General features: G+C 28.5%; 3 protein-coding genes across 6 annotated transcripts; 1 reads left to right on the forward strand and 2 right to left on the reverse strand.

The window, feature by feature from the left end:
* Positions 1–440: 440 nt before the first annotated feature.
* Positions 441–2,396, reverse strand: LOC108730583 (uncharacterized). The gene is made up of 4 exons (XM_018460359.1): positions 1,937–2,396; positions 1,521–1,807; positions 1,159–1,332; positions 441–521 (listed from the first exon to the last, which is right to left on the reverse strand). Exons 1-4 carry the CDS (start codon positions 2,394–2,396, stop codon positions 441–443), a joined length of 1,002 nt encoding a protein of 333 aa, XP_018315861.1.
* Positions 2,397–5,049: 2,653 nt separating this feature from the next.
* On the reverse strand, positions 5,050–5,784 carry LOC108730584 (uncharacterized). The gene is made up of 2 exons (XM_018460360.1): positions 5,485–5,784; positions 5,050–5,340 (listed from the first exon to the last, which is right to left on the reverse strand). The coding sequence occupies exons 1-2, from the start codon at positions 5,782–5,784 to the stop codon at positions 5,050–5,052; spliced, it is 591 nt and encodes a 196-aa protein (XP_018315862.1).
* Positions 5,785–7,881: 2,097 nt separating this feature from the next.
* Positions 7,882–11,935, forward strand: LOC108730605 (uncharacterized). Of its 4 annotated transcripts, none has more exons than XM_018460389.1 (6): positions 7,882–7,935; positions 9,108–9,342; positions 9,523–9,625; positions 10,038–10,302; positions 10,812–10,965; positions 11,468–11,935. In XM_018460389.1, exons 1-6 carry the CDS (start codon positions 7,933–7,935, stop codon positions 11,659–11,661), a joined length of 954 nt encoding a protein of 317 aa, XP_018315891.1. In that variant the 5' UTR covers positions 7,882–7,932; the 3' UTR covers positions 11,662–11,935. The 4 variants fall into 4 exon arrangements, with proteins under 4 accessions (XP_018315891.1, XP_018315894.1, XP_018315892.1 ...); XM_018460392.1 differs by having other exon boundaries at positions 10,038–10,290; XM_018460390.1 differs by lacking the exon at positions 7,882–7,935 and adding an exon at positions 7,942–8,164.
* Positions 11,936–13,389: the final 1,454 nt, after the last annotated feature.

Here is a 13,389-nt window from a genome sequence, read left to right on the forward strand (position 1 = left end):
TATATTTAAGTTTCTCTATTAAAGACATTTTATTTTAATTGCATATTTTTAACAAATAATAGTGCAAAATTTTTTTATTATGTAAATCTTTTAAAAAATTTAAATAATTTTATGTAAATTTTTTTACTATGTTTAGCAACACAGTAAAAAAAAACATTTATTTCGATATGCATAAAGCCATAAAAACGTACGTTATATTAGGCGATAACGATTATGACAATTCGCGATTATTTACATGTATTATATTTATAAAAAGTATTGTACATGTTAACGACCGTTTATAATATGCAAAGAAACATTATTATTTTTTATAACATAGATGAAGAATATCATTATTATTTGATACAATATTTATATTTAATCATTTATTAGAATGTTCATCGCAAAACATAATTGCTAGGCTTCTTTGCTACAAGCCGATTCAACTTCCGATTCAATTTTCACTCCGCAACATCCAAATATATTTTCATGATATCGAAATCGTATTTCTTGAGTTCGTCCCAAAGAAGCTCAACGAGTTTCTTTATCTGTGTATTTTTATTAAAATTATCAGTTTTGTATAGGGTGGCTATGTGGAAATAAACCATTTTATCTCTTGTTAAATATATTTTATATAATATAAATGACTTCCTATCTAGCAAAAGTTAATATGTCTATAAAATATTGTACTATATCTGAAGAGATTTTCTGACACCCAGAATTTATCTCCTTAGAACTATGGGATATCGATGGGATATATTGTTGTATAAATGTAGATACTCTCTAAATTCTTTGAAATGGAATCTTATTTTAAAGAGCAAAAAAAATTGAGTCAGCCTGAAAAAGACTGGCTCAATTTCCAATCTTTAAGCATGAGATTTCACTCTTCAGAGTGCATTTACCCATGGTATTTTTTATTACGTTCATGACTACTTTAGACTGCAAAGACAAGTTAATACTTACGTATATGGTACATTTCAAAACATTTTTTATTACATTTATTAACATGAAAAATAATACTAATTTTAATACAATATTTGTATCTAATAATTTACATTAAACTTGTCACTTCAGTATGTTACTAATTCATTCAACTTTTACTCCAATAGAAGACAAATTTGTAGTAATGAATTTGAATCCATATAGTTTTAATTCGTTTGAGAGAAATGCAATATTTGCTGATGCATTTGTGTATAATAATGGACACCAAATGTATGCGTATAATTTGTTATTACCAATGTTTGTATATTTTGCCGAAAATCCATGTCTTTGCGCTATTTCGTATATTTTATCTAAATTGTAATGCGATATATCTAGTAGTTGTAATAATTTTCGGTTCTTGCAAATGTAAGTCTGTGAGAAACATACATTAAAAATAAAACATACAGTTTTATGATGATACATAGATATGATTACATAGATATTCTCATATAAAACATAGATTGTCTTGTAAAGATATATAACCCAAGAAAATGGTAAAAAGGGAAAATGCAACTATGGACATACAATAGAACATTTTTTATAATTTATGTAAAACTTACATCTAACTCTTTGTGTTGCTGTATTAAAAAATTATTTCTTGTTTCGGTACTGAGTTCATCATTTTCGCAAATTTTGTCAAATTTTTGTAATGTATTACAAGCCATATTCGTTACAGTGTCAATATTGTTCAAGATAGAATTGGCAATATCGGGAAACATATTCATTAACTCTGTCCTTTGTTGCTCCTGTGTTTTTAGATTTTGAGTTTGTTTTGAATCAACTAGCAGTATCGTCACGTTTGATACACTAACTATTGGTATTACATGAATTTCTTCAAACTGATATTCTGCCAGGAAGCTATATATACATAAGACCATGTCGATCTCCTTAGATTCGGGAAAAATTTTTTTGCAGCTTATAGCATATAATTCAATCTTTTCAAGATCGATGTAATTAAAATTATTATTATGAATACCCTTTTGTACATGTGACCAATGTAATAAGCATGCCGCGAAGCATACTATAAATGCTGGACAAGCGAATTCTTTATCCATGAATTTTGTAAACGAAGATATATTAAACGATTTTATTTTAATTTGCTCTTTGTAGGTAATATAAACGAGCAAATAATAGAATATTTGCATGATTACTCTGTGATTGGTTGGGATATATAGATTGGAAGTATATTGTAACACTTTTTCCTGTAATAGCTCCATATTCTCGATGCAACTGTCATATAACTTTAGAAATTCTTGTAATGATACGTTATAAAATAGATAGATTTGAGGAATATTTATTATAATATTGTCCAAAGAAATTGGTAATTCGTTGAATGTCAGCGTGGTACGTAAATTTATACTAGCTATTAAACCTTTTTTAGCGTGTTCACCGAATAAGCTTAATGTATCTGGTGCTGATATTTGAAATTGAACCATTTTTATGAATAATTGTTTCTGTTATGTAAAGCAGTACCTTTTAAAAGTTGTGTTAAAGCAAAACAATATATATCATTGTTCATATAAATTTATTAAATTTCCACATAATGTGAACTTTAATTTCTAAGTTTTGTATGTAATTTAATATAGTTCCTTGTTTTATCCAATTGTTCTGATATTTGCAATGATAGCGAGAATAAATAATAGCAATTATTTTCCACGGTTTTATACACAATCTGAAGTGTTATCAATTATTGTAACATTACATAAAAACTAATTTATATATTTTAAATAAACGATATTAAAGTGTGCTTTTATATGTTTGAATCTAAAAATTATTTTCTTTACTTTAACAATGACTTTCTTGTTACTTACTTGATAAATAGGTTCGATATAAATGAGTTCTTATTGACAGATACTTATTGAAAGATAACGATTATTTAAGCTAAAACAACTTAAGTTATTACTTCCTGTAACAATCCTTACATGATGAAGAATCTAAAGACACTAACGACGAAATTTTTGCTTACGAAAAATAATAACATGCGTATAGGGTAAATTTATTTATTTTATATTTTCCTTTATTATTATTCTTCTATAATTAAATGTTTTTAAATTGACGATTTGTACAGGTTGACTGTGGGAATAAATCACTTTCTCATATCTTTTGTTAAATTTACTTCATATAAATGAACAATGTCTTATTTTTAAAAAAATAATTTTATAGATTGCTATGTAAGAAATTTTTTAACAGAAATTTTTGTCGTTCACAAAAACTTTTGTCGTTCGGAATTACACGCCACCACACGGGGCAATGTAGAATCAGTTTTATTTAAAATTATCGTTTATATTAATAATGTATAAATGTTTATTATTGTAAACTAATTTGAATAAAGATTATAATTACTAAATAATTGTCAGTTTTATTTAACTTTTTCAAGTATAATTTCCTCATTCCCTGCATCAAAATTATCAAAAACTTATAATGAATTTTAACTTAAACGGCGTATGCATTTAATGTGTTTGTCTTTCTATAATACGTCTGACTATCACTGGATGCGAGAAATAAAACGTTACATTTTAATGTACTACAATAATAGTACAATAAATTAGTAATGTTTCTAGTCCTCGTTTATCTTATGTTCGTAATTCTTATCCCATTCGTGATTATTTACTATATATATGTATGAAAAATATATGTTAATAACTATTTTAATAATATGCTTGAAAAAATTTCTTTTTTATCGTTCATATAAAGAATATCCTGGTAAAAATTGTTTATAATTTCTCATAATTTTTCATATATATAATTTGTGAGAAATTATGTGAAATTATGAGACATTTCTTAGATTTTCGAATACTTTCTCATATCTTTCCCAACAACGATTAATAAAAAAATATCATAATTTCTTATAACGATCCGATAAGAAATTATGAGAAATTTTTTGGATTTTCTAATACTTTCTCAATTTTTAACCAACAACAGTTAATAAAAAATATTATAATTTTATATAACGACCCCTTTCTCATAAATATTTATAAAATGCAATGAGAAAAATGACTTTTTTATGTTCTGTTATCATTCGTAAAATTTCTCCTTTCAGATATGATGTATGTTTTCATATTTTCTCATACAAAGTACTTGATTTTTCATATTTTATCATACACCTGAAAACAATTTTTCTCATAACTTCTCATAATTTTTCAGAAATCCCAAAATGTCTTTAAAAAAATGTCATTTAACTATAGATTTTGCGTTTCCTCATATTCATAAATACTCATACAATCTGATTGCATTTTTTGAGTATTTATGAATATGAGAAAGCGCACAATCTACAATTAAATGTGACATTTTTTCTGAGACATTTTGGGAATTCCGAAAAATTATTAGAAATTATGAGAAAAAATGTTTTCAGGTGTATATGAGAAATAAAATACTTTGTATGAGAAAATATGAAAACATACGACGTATTTGAAAAGAGAAAATCTTGCAAATGATGACAAAATATATAGAAAGTCATATTTTTTTATTGCACTTTATGAGTATTTATGAGAAAGCACACATTCTATGAATAAATATGGCGTGTTATGTAAAAAATTGTAAGACGTTATTAAGAAATTATGAGAAATTATGAGAAAAATTTTTATCAGGATATTAATTTTAATACATTATTTACATTTAATCATTCTAGAAGCATGCGAATAGTTCGAATTCAAATTAAATCGAATTGAATCAGTGAATTTGATTCAATTCATTTTTGAATATGTGAAATTCAAAATCAAATAAGTTCGAAACCTTCAATCAACAATGGTTTGATTTCGAATCAATCTCCTATTTTATTTGCTTCATTTATGCATGACTCTCATAAATTGAAAATTATTTATTTTCTTGTATAATATATTTAAAAAATCTGAAACGTTGTTGAAAATACTTTATTACTTCTAAATTAGTTTTTAATTTAAATCCGGTAAAATTTGATTAGAATTTGATTCATTTTCAAATAAAAAAGATTCGATTTGATTCGATTCAAAAATTTCAAATTTAATTTGATTCGTTTTTGAACATATTATCAAAGATTCGTTTCAATTTGATTCGATCTCACAAGTCATAAATGCTTGATTTTGCACTCTAATTTATATTAGGCTTGTGATTTTAAGACATCAGTTTTCTAACTTTCACTCCGGAAGAAGCTAAATTCGTTTCCGTGACATCGAAACCGTGTTCCTTCAATTCGTTCGAAAGAAGTTTGCAGGTAATGTTTGGAGGTGCATATTGGTTTTCTGGGTACCATATATAGAAGTAGAATCTATCATCGATAATTATACGCCTTCCGGACAATCCATGCTTTTCGACAATTGAGCATATTTTATCAACATTATTGTAATTCAGTAACAATTTTAAGTCTAACAATCGTAATAATCTTTGATTCTCGCGAATAAGAATCTGTAAAAAAAACATGTGTTGGTACGTAAATTCTTACTACAAAGTAGTTTCTAGTTTAAAAATTCGTCAATGAATATGACATGTCAATGAAAAACGCAACTATGGATAAATAACGTTTTTTGTAATTTATGTAATAAAACGTACCTCCAACTCTTTGTGTTGCTCCAAAAAACGATTATTTCTCGTTTCGAGAGTGATTTTATTATTTTCAAAAGTAACGGTAAGATTATATACTGCCTCAAAAATGTCATCCATTACATTCTCAAGGTTATTCAAGATGGACTTGACAACTTCGAATTTTTCAAATTTCTTGATTCCTTCGTTCCAAGCTTTCGAATTATACATTTGTTTTGTATCAACTAGTAGTATCGACACGTTTGGTAAAGCAAACATTGAATAAAATACTTTTATATTCTCAGTCTCTTTCTTCAGATATTTTATCATTGAGCCGTATGTGCATGCGGTTACGTTAGTCTTCATACATTCCGCGGGAAAAATCTTTTGGCAAAGTGCAGCATATGATTCAATCCTTTCGAGATCGAAGCAATTAAAATTATTGCGAATACCCTTTTGTACACGCGACCACTGTAAAAAGCATGCTGCGAGACATATTGTAAATGATGTCGGACAAACAAATTCTTTTTTTAATTTCGGAGATACTGATATTTTGAAAGATTTTATTTTGATATTTTCTTTGTACGAGATATATATAAGCAAAAAATAGAATACTTGTATGTATTTCTTGTTGAATACTTCATGTGCATAACTATGATCTATTCTAGCATTTTTTATTAAATCTAGCACTTTTTTATGTAATAGCATGATATCCATATTTTCGACGCAAGTGTAATGGAACTCAAGAAATTCTTTTACTGCTACGTCAGCAATCAAATAAATGTCAGGGAAACATAACTCAATTTTATCGTTCTCCTGTAATTCGGTGAATAATAGCGTAGTACGTAAATCGATAGGAGCAAGTATACCTTTTTGATGACTTTCGAATAAGTATAATATGTATGGTGCAGATATTTCGAAATAAATCATTTTTACGAATAATAATTTATGTTATGTAAAGTATCTTGTAAAAGCTAAGAAATCAAATTTGCGTTGATTTCTTATATAAATTTTCATGATATGTGTAATTAAAGTTTCATCGAAATTTGAAATAATCTTTTATTTTATCCGATTATTCTGGTACTTGCAATGACAGTAGGAAAAAGTGAATAATGTCAATAATCATAAAATATTTTCCAAGGTTTTATCAACCTAAATTAAAGATTCTTAATTAATATATGACATTACGTGAAAGATTATTTATGTGCTTTAATTAAAAGATATTAAAATGTGTTACACGCTTTAATCAGATAATAATAATACTTTATATTGTTACTTACTTTATAAAATAAGTAGGACTGATTTAAATGAGTTTTTATATAGTAACGATTATTTAGCTAAGTCAGCTTAAATCTACTACTTCCTGTAACAATGCTTACACGATCAAGAGTCTAAAATCACTAAAGAACAGTTAAAAGTGAGAAGTAATGACATGTATAGAGTAAAATAATATTTACAAATTGAACTTTATTTTTATTTTCCTGCCCTTGAAGATTTTTATTTAAATTTTAAATTATCGGTCTAGACAGGGTGACTGTTGATTTTGTAGAACTAAATCACTCTAATACATTTCTTAAATTCATTTTTTTTTTAATCGAATGATGTCCCCCATCTGATAAAATTTAATCCTAAATATGTTTATAAAATGTATCTGAAGAGATAACAAGTAATTTTTTGTGACCAACAATGGAGTTTTGTTTAGCGCTCCAAAGATTGAAGAATATCGACATTTCGACTGTCGATATAAATTTTTCGATCGTCGATAAATATCTACCGAGAAATTATAATACAGTGTAATATAAAAATTCGTTATTCATTATTATATAATAGATATTTCGTAAATAAGCATACATATATGATATTATTATATTTGTGAAACTGCATTTTTTCATATTTATTGTTTACATAATTAATAATACTAATAAAAATGCAGTTTTAAATAAAAATCGAATATCATTGATTTATAGATATGTCCTACAAAACATTATAAATTATAAAATTAATATTACATTATAAACTATTTTAGCAGTCACGTAAACTTCCTTAAGTCTATCGGTCTTGAATCATATTTTGTCGGTAAATGGGATATATATTTTTTATATTATTATCAATAAAATGTTTCATTTCGTATAGAATAAATTAGCATTCGATAATTACTCTTCTAATTAATTTCTTATAAATAATCGTGATTGAAATCTGTATTAACGTTTTATCTGAAAAATAAAGAATTAACATTAATATTATTACTAAATATACAATGAAATTAACTCAAAAGTAGTATGAAAGCAATATCAAATGAAAGATACATTTTTCATGTATAATAGGATAACTTTTACATCGGAATTTAGGATTTAGGTGCGTATAGCTCACTTGTAACTGGCTATATGGTTTGTCATTTACGTTCAATAAAAACGCGCGTGCGCCCTACACCGGTCCGAGATACCCTCGGATATCAGAATCGCACAGGGCTAGTGCTCAATGGTAAGAGTGAATTTTCTTATCACGGTCATATTCTTCTTGATTGTGTTCGTACGAAGTGATCTGTGACGCGTGGAAAATGGACGAATTTACTTGAACATCTTCGGCTTGTTTTGCGTAAGATCGGTGCTTGGCTCGAAGGTGTATAGGCGGAAACACAATCGAAGAGACGAGAATGGAAATGGAATGAAAGAGTGACTGGAGATTTAACGTTGTCACATTACTTTTGAAGGTTTTATATACATTTGTTTAGTTTAATTTATTATGATTTAATTTATTGTCGTATTTTTTTATTTAATGCTCTTTTTATGGTAATATCTTCTTAGTACATTATGATATTTCTATTTTTACTTTTTATTTTATTTGTCTATATTTAAGTTTAGATACAAATACATACATGTTGAAAAATATATATAAAATAAAAACTTACTATTTAAAAAATTATTTTTATCCTTAATATAATTTTTATAAAACTTGTTGCATATTTATCAATTTCGTTTATCTAAAAACAAAAAGATTTATGTTTTGATAAAAATAGCTCGCAAAATAGATTAGAGATTGTTATTTCTAAAATAATGGTATTAATAATTCAATAATCAATAATTTAGCTATATAAAACGTATTTAGGCGGTCTGTAATTTGTGTTGATTAAAATTTAGGCTGGAATTTTATTTATAATTTTATATGTTGTATAATATAGAAAACATTTGTAGAATTAAAATACACATACAAACACGTATATGAAATATATAAAATTACATATATCAAAACATACGGCATGTAAAATCATAGAGCTGTATTTTGAAATCTGACGTATTAATTAAGACTGTTTAAAGTTTTTAATTGATGTTACATATAACATCTAATAATTAACATTACAGCAATTACTGAAAATGGGGTTTATATTTTATAATTACAAAAAAATATTTTTTATTTCATTATACTTCTGTGATATTTCCTTTGTTTTTTTGTACGGTTCAAATTGTTTCTTTTTGTATTTGCTTATAAAATTATCTAAAATATTAGAAAGATATATATATGCAAGATATTGTAGTATATAGTAATATCGTAATAATATATTCGATAATAAATTCAAGTTCTTGTCAATTTATATTATTACTTTTATCATAAATCGAAATATTTTAATCCAGCTTTGTTACTTTACGAATTTACAGATGAGAGCATTGGACACAATTATGAATTCAACTTGCGCTTACTGTACACTTGAACCACCCCCCGACATCCTTCACATACCCCCGCCACCATTCCCGGCCATTCTTCAACAAGGTTCTGATTTTTATCCGAGTTCTGATATCCTGCCATTCCCACCACACTTAAATGACAGTCCTTGCAAGCACTTCTGCGACCGACGCTCCGAAGGAGTTCAATATATAGAAATGCCTCAACAAGGTTGGTAAAAAAACAACTATTTGCATAAGAAACTAAAACTTAATTAGTTTAATATATATTTAAATTTTTATTAAACTATTTTATATAAACGCATTAATACGGATAAAATTATTTTATATTTTATTTGAAAATTTTATATTTAAATTTAGATAAGTATAATATATGTACATAAATTTTTAGGGACCGTCTTTGACGATACATGGCTCCTGATTCTAATATCATCATGTGTTGGTGTCATTTTTATTGGCATAGTGCTTGCGACGTTGCTCTTAAAATGCAAATTGTAAGTATTTTATTTTACAGGGATAATTAATCTAAAATAATATATCAGTAAATATAATTCAGACTAGCAATTAAATAGCAAATATAAATTATAAATATAAATCATAATTTATCTTTAAAATTTTTATATTTGTTTGAAAGACATTGAAAATAAATTATATTGTTTACGTCTTTTACGATTGTAATATTGAAAGAAAATCGCGGATAAATAAAAATATATATACATATATCCGCAATGAATTAAAACAGCCAGATTACATTTATTCTTACATCAATTGCAATGTTATTTAATAACAAAATAATATTATCACAAATCAAATTTGAGGTAATTCAAATTGTCTAGCTCCGTGAAATCCTATCTCATTCAATTTTGCATAAAAAGTGCGAAATGAAACGAGCAATGAATATAATAGCAACAGGAACGGCAAAGGCGGGGTGATTTCTATGCCGAATGCAACCTCCAGTATGCAGACGAAAAATGGTAGGCTCCAGAACGAGGCGGTGCTCTACCCTTGCGCGGCGGACACCATGCAAGATAGTCGAGTTATGTGGGCTACCCTTACCCCACGCGGGACCACAAGACACTATTTGGAGGAGCATACGTACGAAACCATCGGGGGTGGGCAGTTCCATAAACGCTCCTGTACGACTACACCAACTGAACATGTAAAACTCAAGGCAATCTAACAATACGTTTATATTACACAATTGTCTGTTTCGTGCGTAAAGTCATCCTAAAAAGTTCTTTCGTGAGGCCTTTTACTCGTGGACATGCTTATCATTTTTCTAAATCTTTAATCAATTTGAAGTTCATTTTCCCTGATAAAAACATCAGAATAAATTTTTTAATAATTTTGAACGTTAAATATTTTTATCATTGATTGTTAAGTCACAGATTTCTCAAAGGAAAAATTAAACTAAATCGCAATTGAGATGAAATTAAATGTAGTTAAACGAAGAATAAGTATGAACATTTATCTATCTGTTTGCATCATATTGAATTTTTTTTTTTCAAATGAAAACCGCCCTTCGTTCTCAGTTGCTTATTGTTTAAGAACCATTGGCCTGTTAATATTTTAATAAAGAATGTCTCAAATATATATTTGCTTGTCAGATATCCAAGATACCCACATAAGATAATTTATTTCGTGTAAAACATATGTGAATATAAACTAATGATTTTCTAGACGTATGCCGATCCACCAGCTATTAGTCCAGTGCAAAATCGTCCAAAGGATGACAAAGCTTTTGATAACACTGCTTTTGTAGATTATGAAGAGCCATTGTCTATCAAGACTGAATATTATCAGCTCAACGACGTTCTGGAACCGAATGAATCCGGTAATATAGCTTGATTGATACAACGATGCATTTTAAGAGAGCACAATTGATTTTTCTAAAATATATCTTTTCAACGCATGTAACAGATGTTCTTTAATTAACGCACATAAAAATTTTCTAACTCAATTCTTAGTACACACAATGGATTGATTCGTGTCTTACGTATTTCTTCTTTTTTAATACTAGCAATACTTGGCTATATATACTTATTATTTTTTTAAAATATATGTATGCTTATTGAAATAATTTTGATTTAAGTTTTAAAACCTGAATCTGCCAAACATTTTGTGTTACTTTCGAATACAATATATAGAAATGTTGGTAATTTTTTCTTAATTTTATTTTGTAATTAAAAACATGTAATATATTAATATTGATTAGTTTGATTCCATATAAAATATATGAATACGCATACAATAAATTTTTGTACGAAAAGAAAAAAATTTTACTGCATATGTCGCGCGTTTTAGAGAGAGTCATAATGAATCTCATGTGATTTTAGGGATACTTACGATTCAAAGAGGAACTCTTCGTCCGCGCGTGAGTTCCCCGACGAGAATCGAGCATCCGAACTTACCCCCGTTAAACCTTCATCCGCACAAGCGCGCATCTCGCAAGGGTTCCGGCGCGCAGCACACCTCAGACACGTTGTTGAGGAGCAGCATTACATCGTCCACTTACATACCGACCATATAAACGTCCTCTTATCATCATGTTTTTTCCAAGGTTTTGCCGATAAAAGCCCGAATTACGCAGTGCACCTTCTACATCCTCGTTAATATCATCGTATCTAGTCATTGTAAGCACATGCTGACCGCCAAGTAAAATAACGATATAATCGTGAGACATAATTCTTTTTTATCGATTGATATAACTTGTGATTGTGATTGTGTAGAAACGGTAGGTTGTAGACTTAATAGAACAAATAATATATGTTACATTTGCATCTTACGAAATAAAACTATGCATAGCAAAAAATGATTTTTGTTCCCGTTCATCTCACAATGAATTACCCGTTCCATTTTCAGGAAACAAGCCGATGTTACTTGTTGTCATTCTGACAAAAACGTCATTTTGACATCAAAATGATGACAAATAACGCCAGCTTGTTTCTTGAGATTATTTCTGATAAGTAATAGATTTATCTGCGAACATGAGTGCTATTTACATTTGTTCGTTTTGCGCACGAATTTTTATTAATTTTTGCAGAACTTTTATTTTTAATATACCATGGATTCGTTAATTTGATGAAGAAGACGAAGAAATTTAGCTTCGCGTCGAAAGTTATCGATACGTTGAAAGGGAGAAAAGAGTGTTCCGTGTACAGTTTCAATACTTTATTCATATAATTTCGTAGTTACGGCATTATTCCTATGTATTTACAACGTCTCCAATCTCAGGAGAATTTTGTAATGCGTCAGTGCGCACGCAATACTGTACTCACTGTGTGTGATGTGATGTAATGTGTGTGTAAGTGTATGTGTGTGTATCTGCGTACTTCTCTTTCTTTTTAACAAGATTAACGCGAAAATGCACCCTCGAAGCTGATGAAACCGCTATTTCAATATTTAACCGATACGGTGAACTTAGTTCCTTCCTGTTTTCTTCCCGTTTTTCCCGTATTGCGCGAAAAGACACTCAAACGTCTTGTAGCAATAAGTTGTACAGATCGCTCTCCGATCGCTGCAGTAAGATCGTATAAATATAAAAATAGTTGTTTCACTCAGCTCCGTTTGTCTTTGAAAACCATATACCGGGTGAAATAATAAACAGTAATCGATCTCTCGCGAGGCGTAGCTTAGGATATACACCGCTTAAGAACGCGAACGTCAACGAAACGTGACCCCTTCGCCTTGACGTGTAAAAAATCTAACTGCACCGCATGCGCCTATCTCGTATATTTAACGTTTTATCTATACTTCACGGTAACCTGGAACGGCCGATTCCAATTTCCTACCGCCGTAGGATCGTGTTAGCGCAATGAGGCCTGTCTTCACGAAGAACTAACGAGCTACAAGGTAATGTGTCTACGGGGATGAAATTTGTGAGAGAAATAAAAGTATCCTTGTATAAATAAATTCTAACGAGAATCAAGAAACCAAATTTTAAAACCGGCACATACAATTCTCGGTAATTTTGATTCCCGATGTCGCAGATACGCGAGAAAGGAACTTGCATTTCACCTATTCGCAAATAGACATGAAGACACGGTCATAATCGCGCGCCTGTAGTAGCCCAATCTGAACTCAAAATTGTTTACCCGATTTTAATCTCTGCTCGATTCTGAATATCGTATACGATTTCTTCTACCAAACACCAATTAACAGTAACGTAATTATTAGTTTAATTTTTCACTCAACAATATAACTATTATGTGTTACATATAACTATATTCTATGTTATATTACAGTTATATTGTTGAAC

The sequence above is a fragment of the Mycetomoellerius zeteki genome, unplaced genomic scaffold (genome assembly GCF_001594055.1).
Source record: "Mycetomoellerius zeteki isolate Tzet28-1 unplaced genomic scaffold, Tzet1.0 scaffold94, whole genome shotgun sequence".
In the NCBI taxonomy this organism is placed as follows: domain Eukaryota; kingdom Metazoa; phylum Arthropoda; class Insecta; order Hymenoptera; family Formicidae; genus Mycetomoellerius; species Mycetomoellerius zeteki.

Coding starts and splice junctions, on each gene's coding strand:
- LOC108730583 (XM_018460359.1), bottom strand. CDS start 2,396: ATGGTTCAATTTCAAATATCAGCACCAGATACATTAAGCTTATTCGGT. Junction 1,333..1,520: donor AGCAACACAAAGAGTTAGAT/GTAAGTTTTACA, acceptor TGTTTCTCACAG/ACTTACATTTGCAAGAACCG. Junction 522..1,158: donor TATTATACACAAATGCATCA/GCAAATATTGCA, acceptor ACACAGATAAAG/AAACTCGTTGAGCTTCTTTG.
- LOC108730584 (XM_018460360.1), bottom strand. CDS start 5,784: ATGATAAAATATCTGAAGAAAGAGACTGAGAATATAAAAGTATTTTAT. Junction 5,341..5,484: donor AGCAACACAAAGAGTTGGAG/GTACGTTTTATT, acceptor TTTTTTTTACAG/ATTCTTATTCGCGAGAATCA.
- LOC108730605 (XM_018460389.1), top strand. Junction 9,626..10,037: donor TTGCTCTTAAAATGCAAATT/GTAAGTATTTTA, acceptor TGAATATAATAG/CAACAGGAACGGCAAAGGCG. Junction 10,966..11,467: donor TCTGGAACCGAATGAATCCG/GTAATATAGCTT, acceptor ATGTGATTTTAG/GGATACTTACGATTCAAAGA.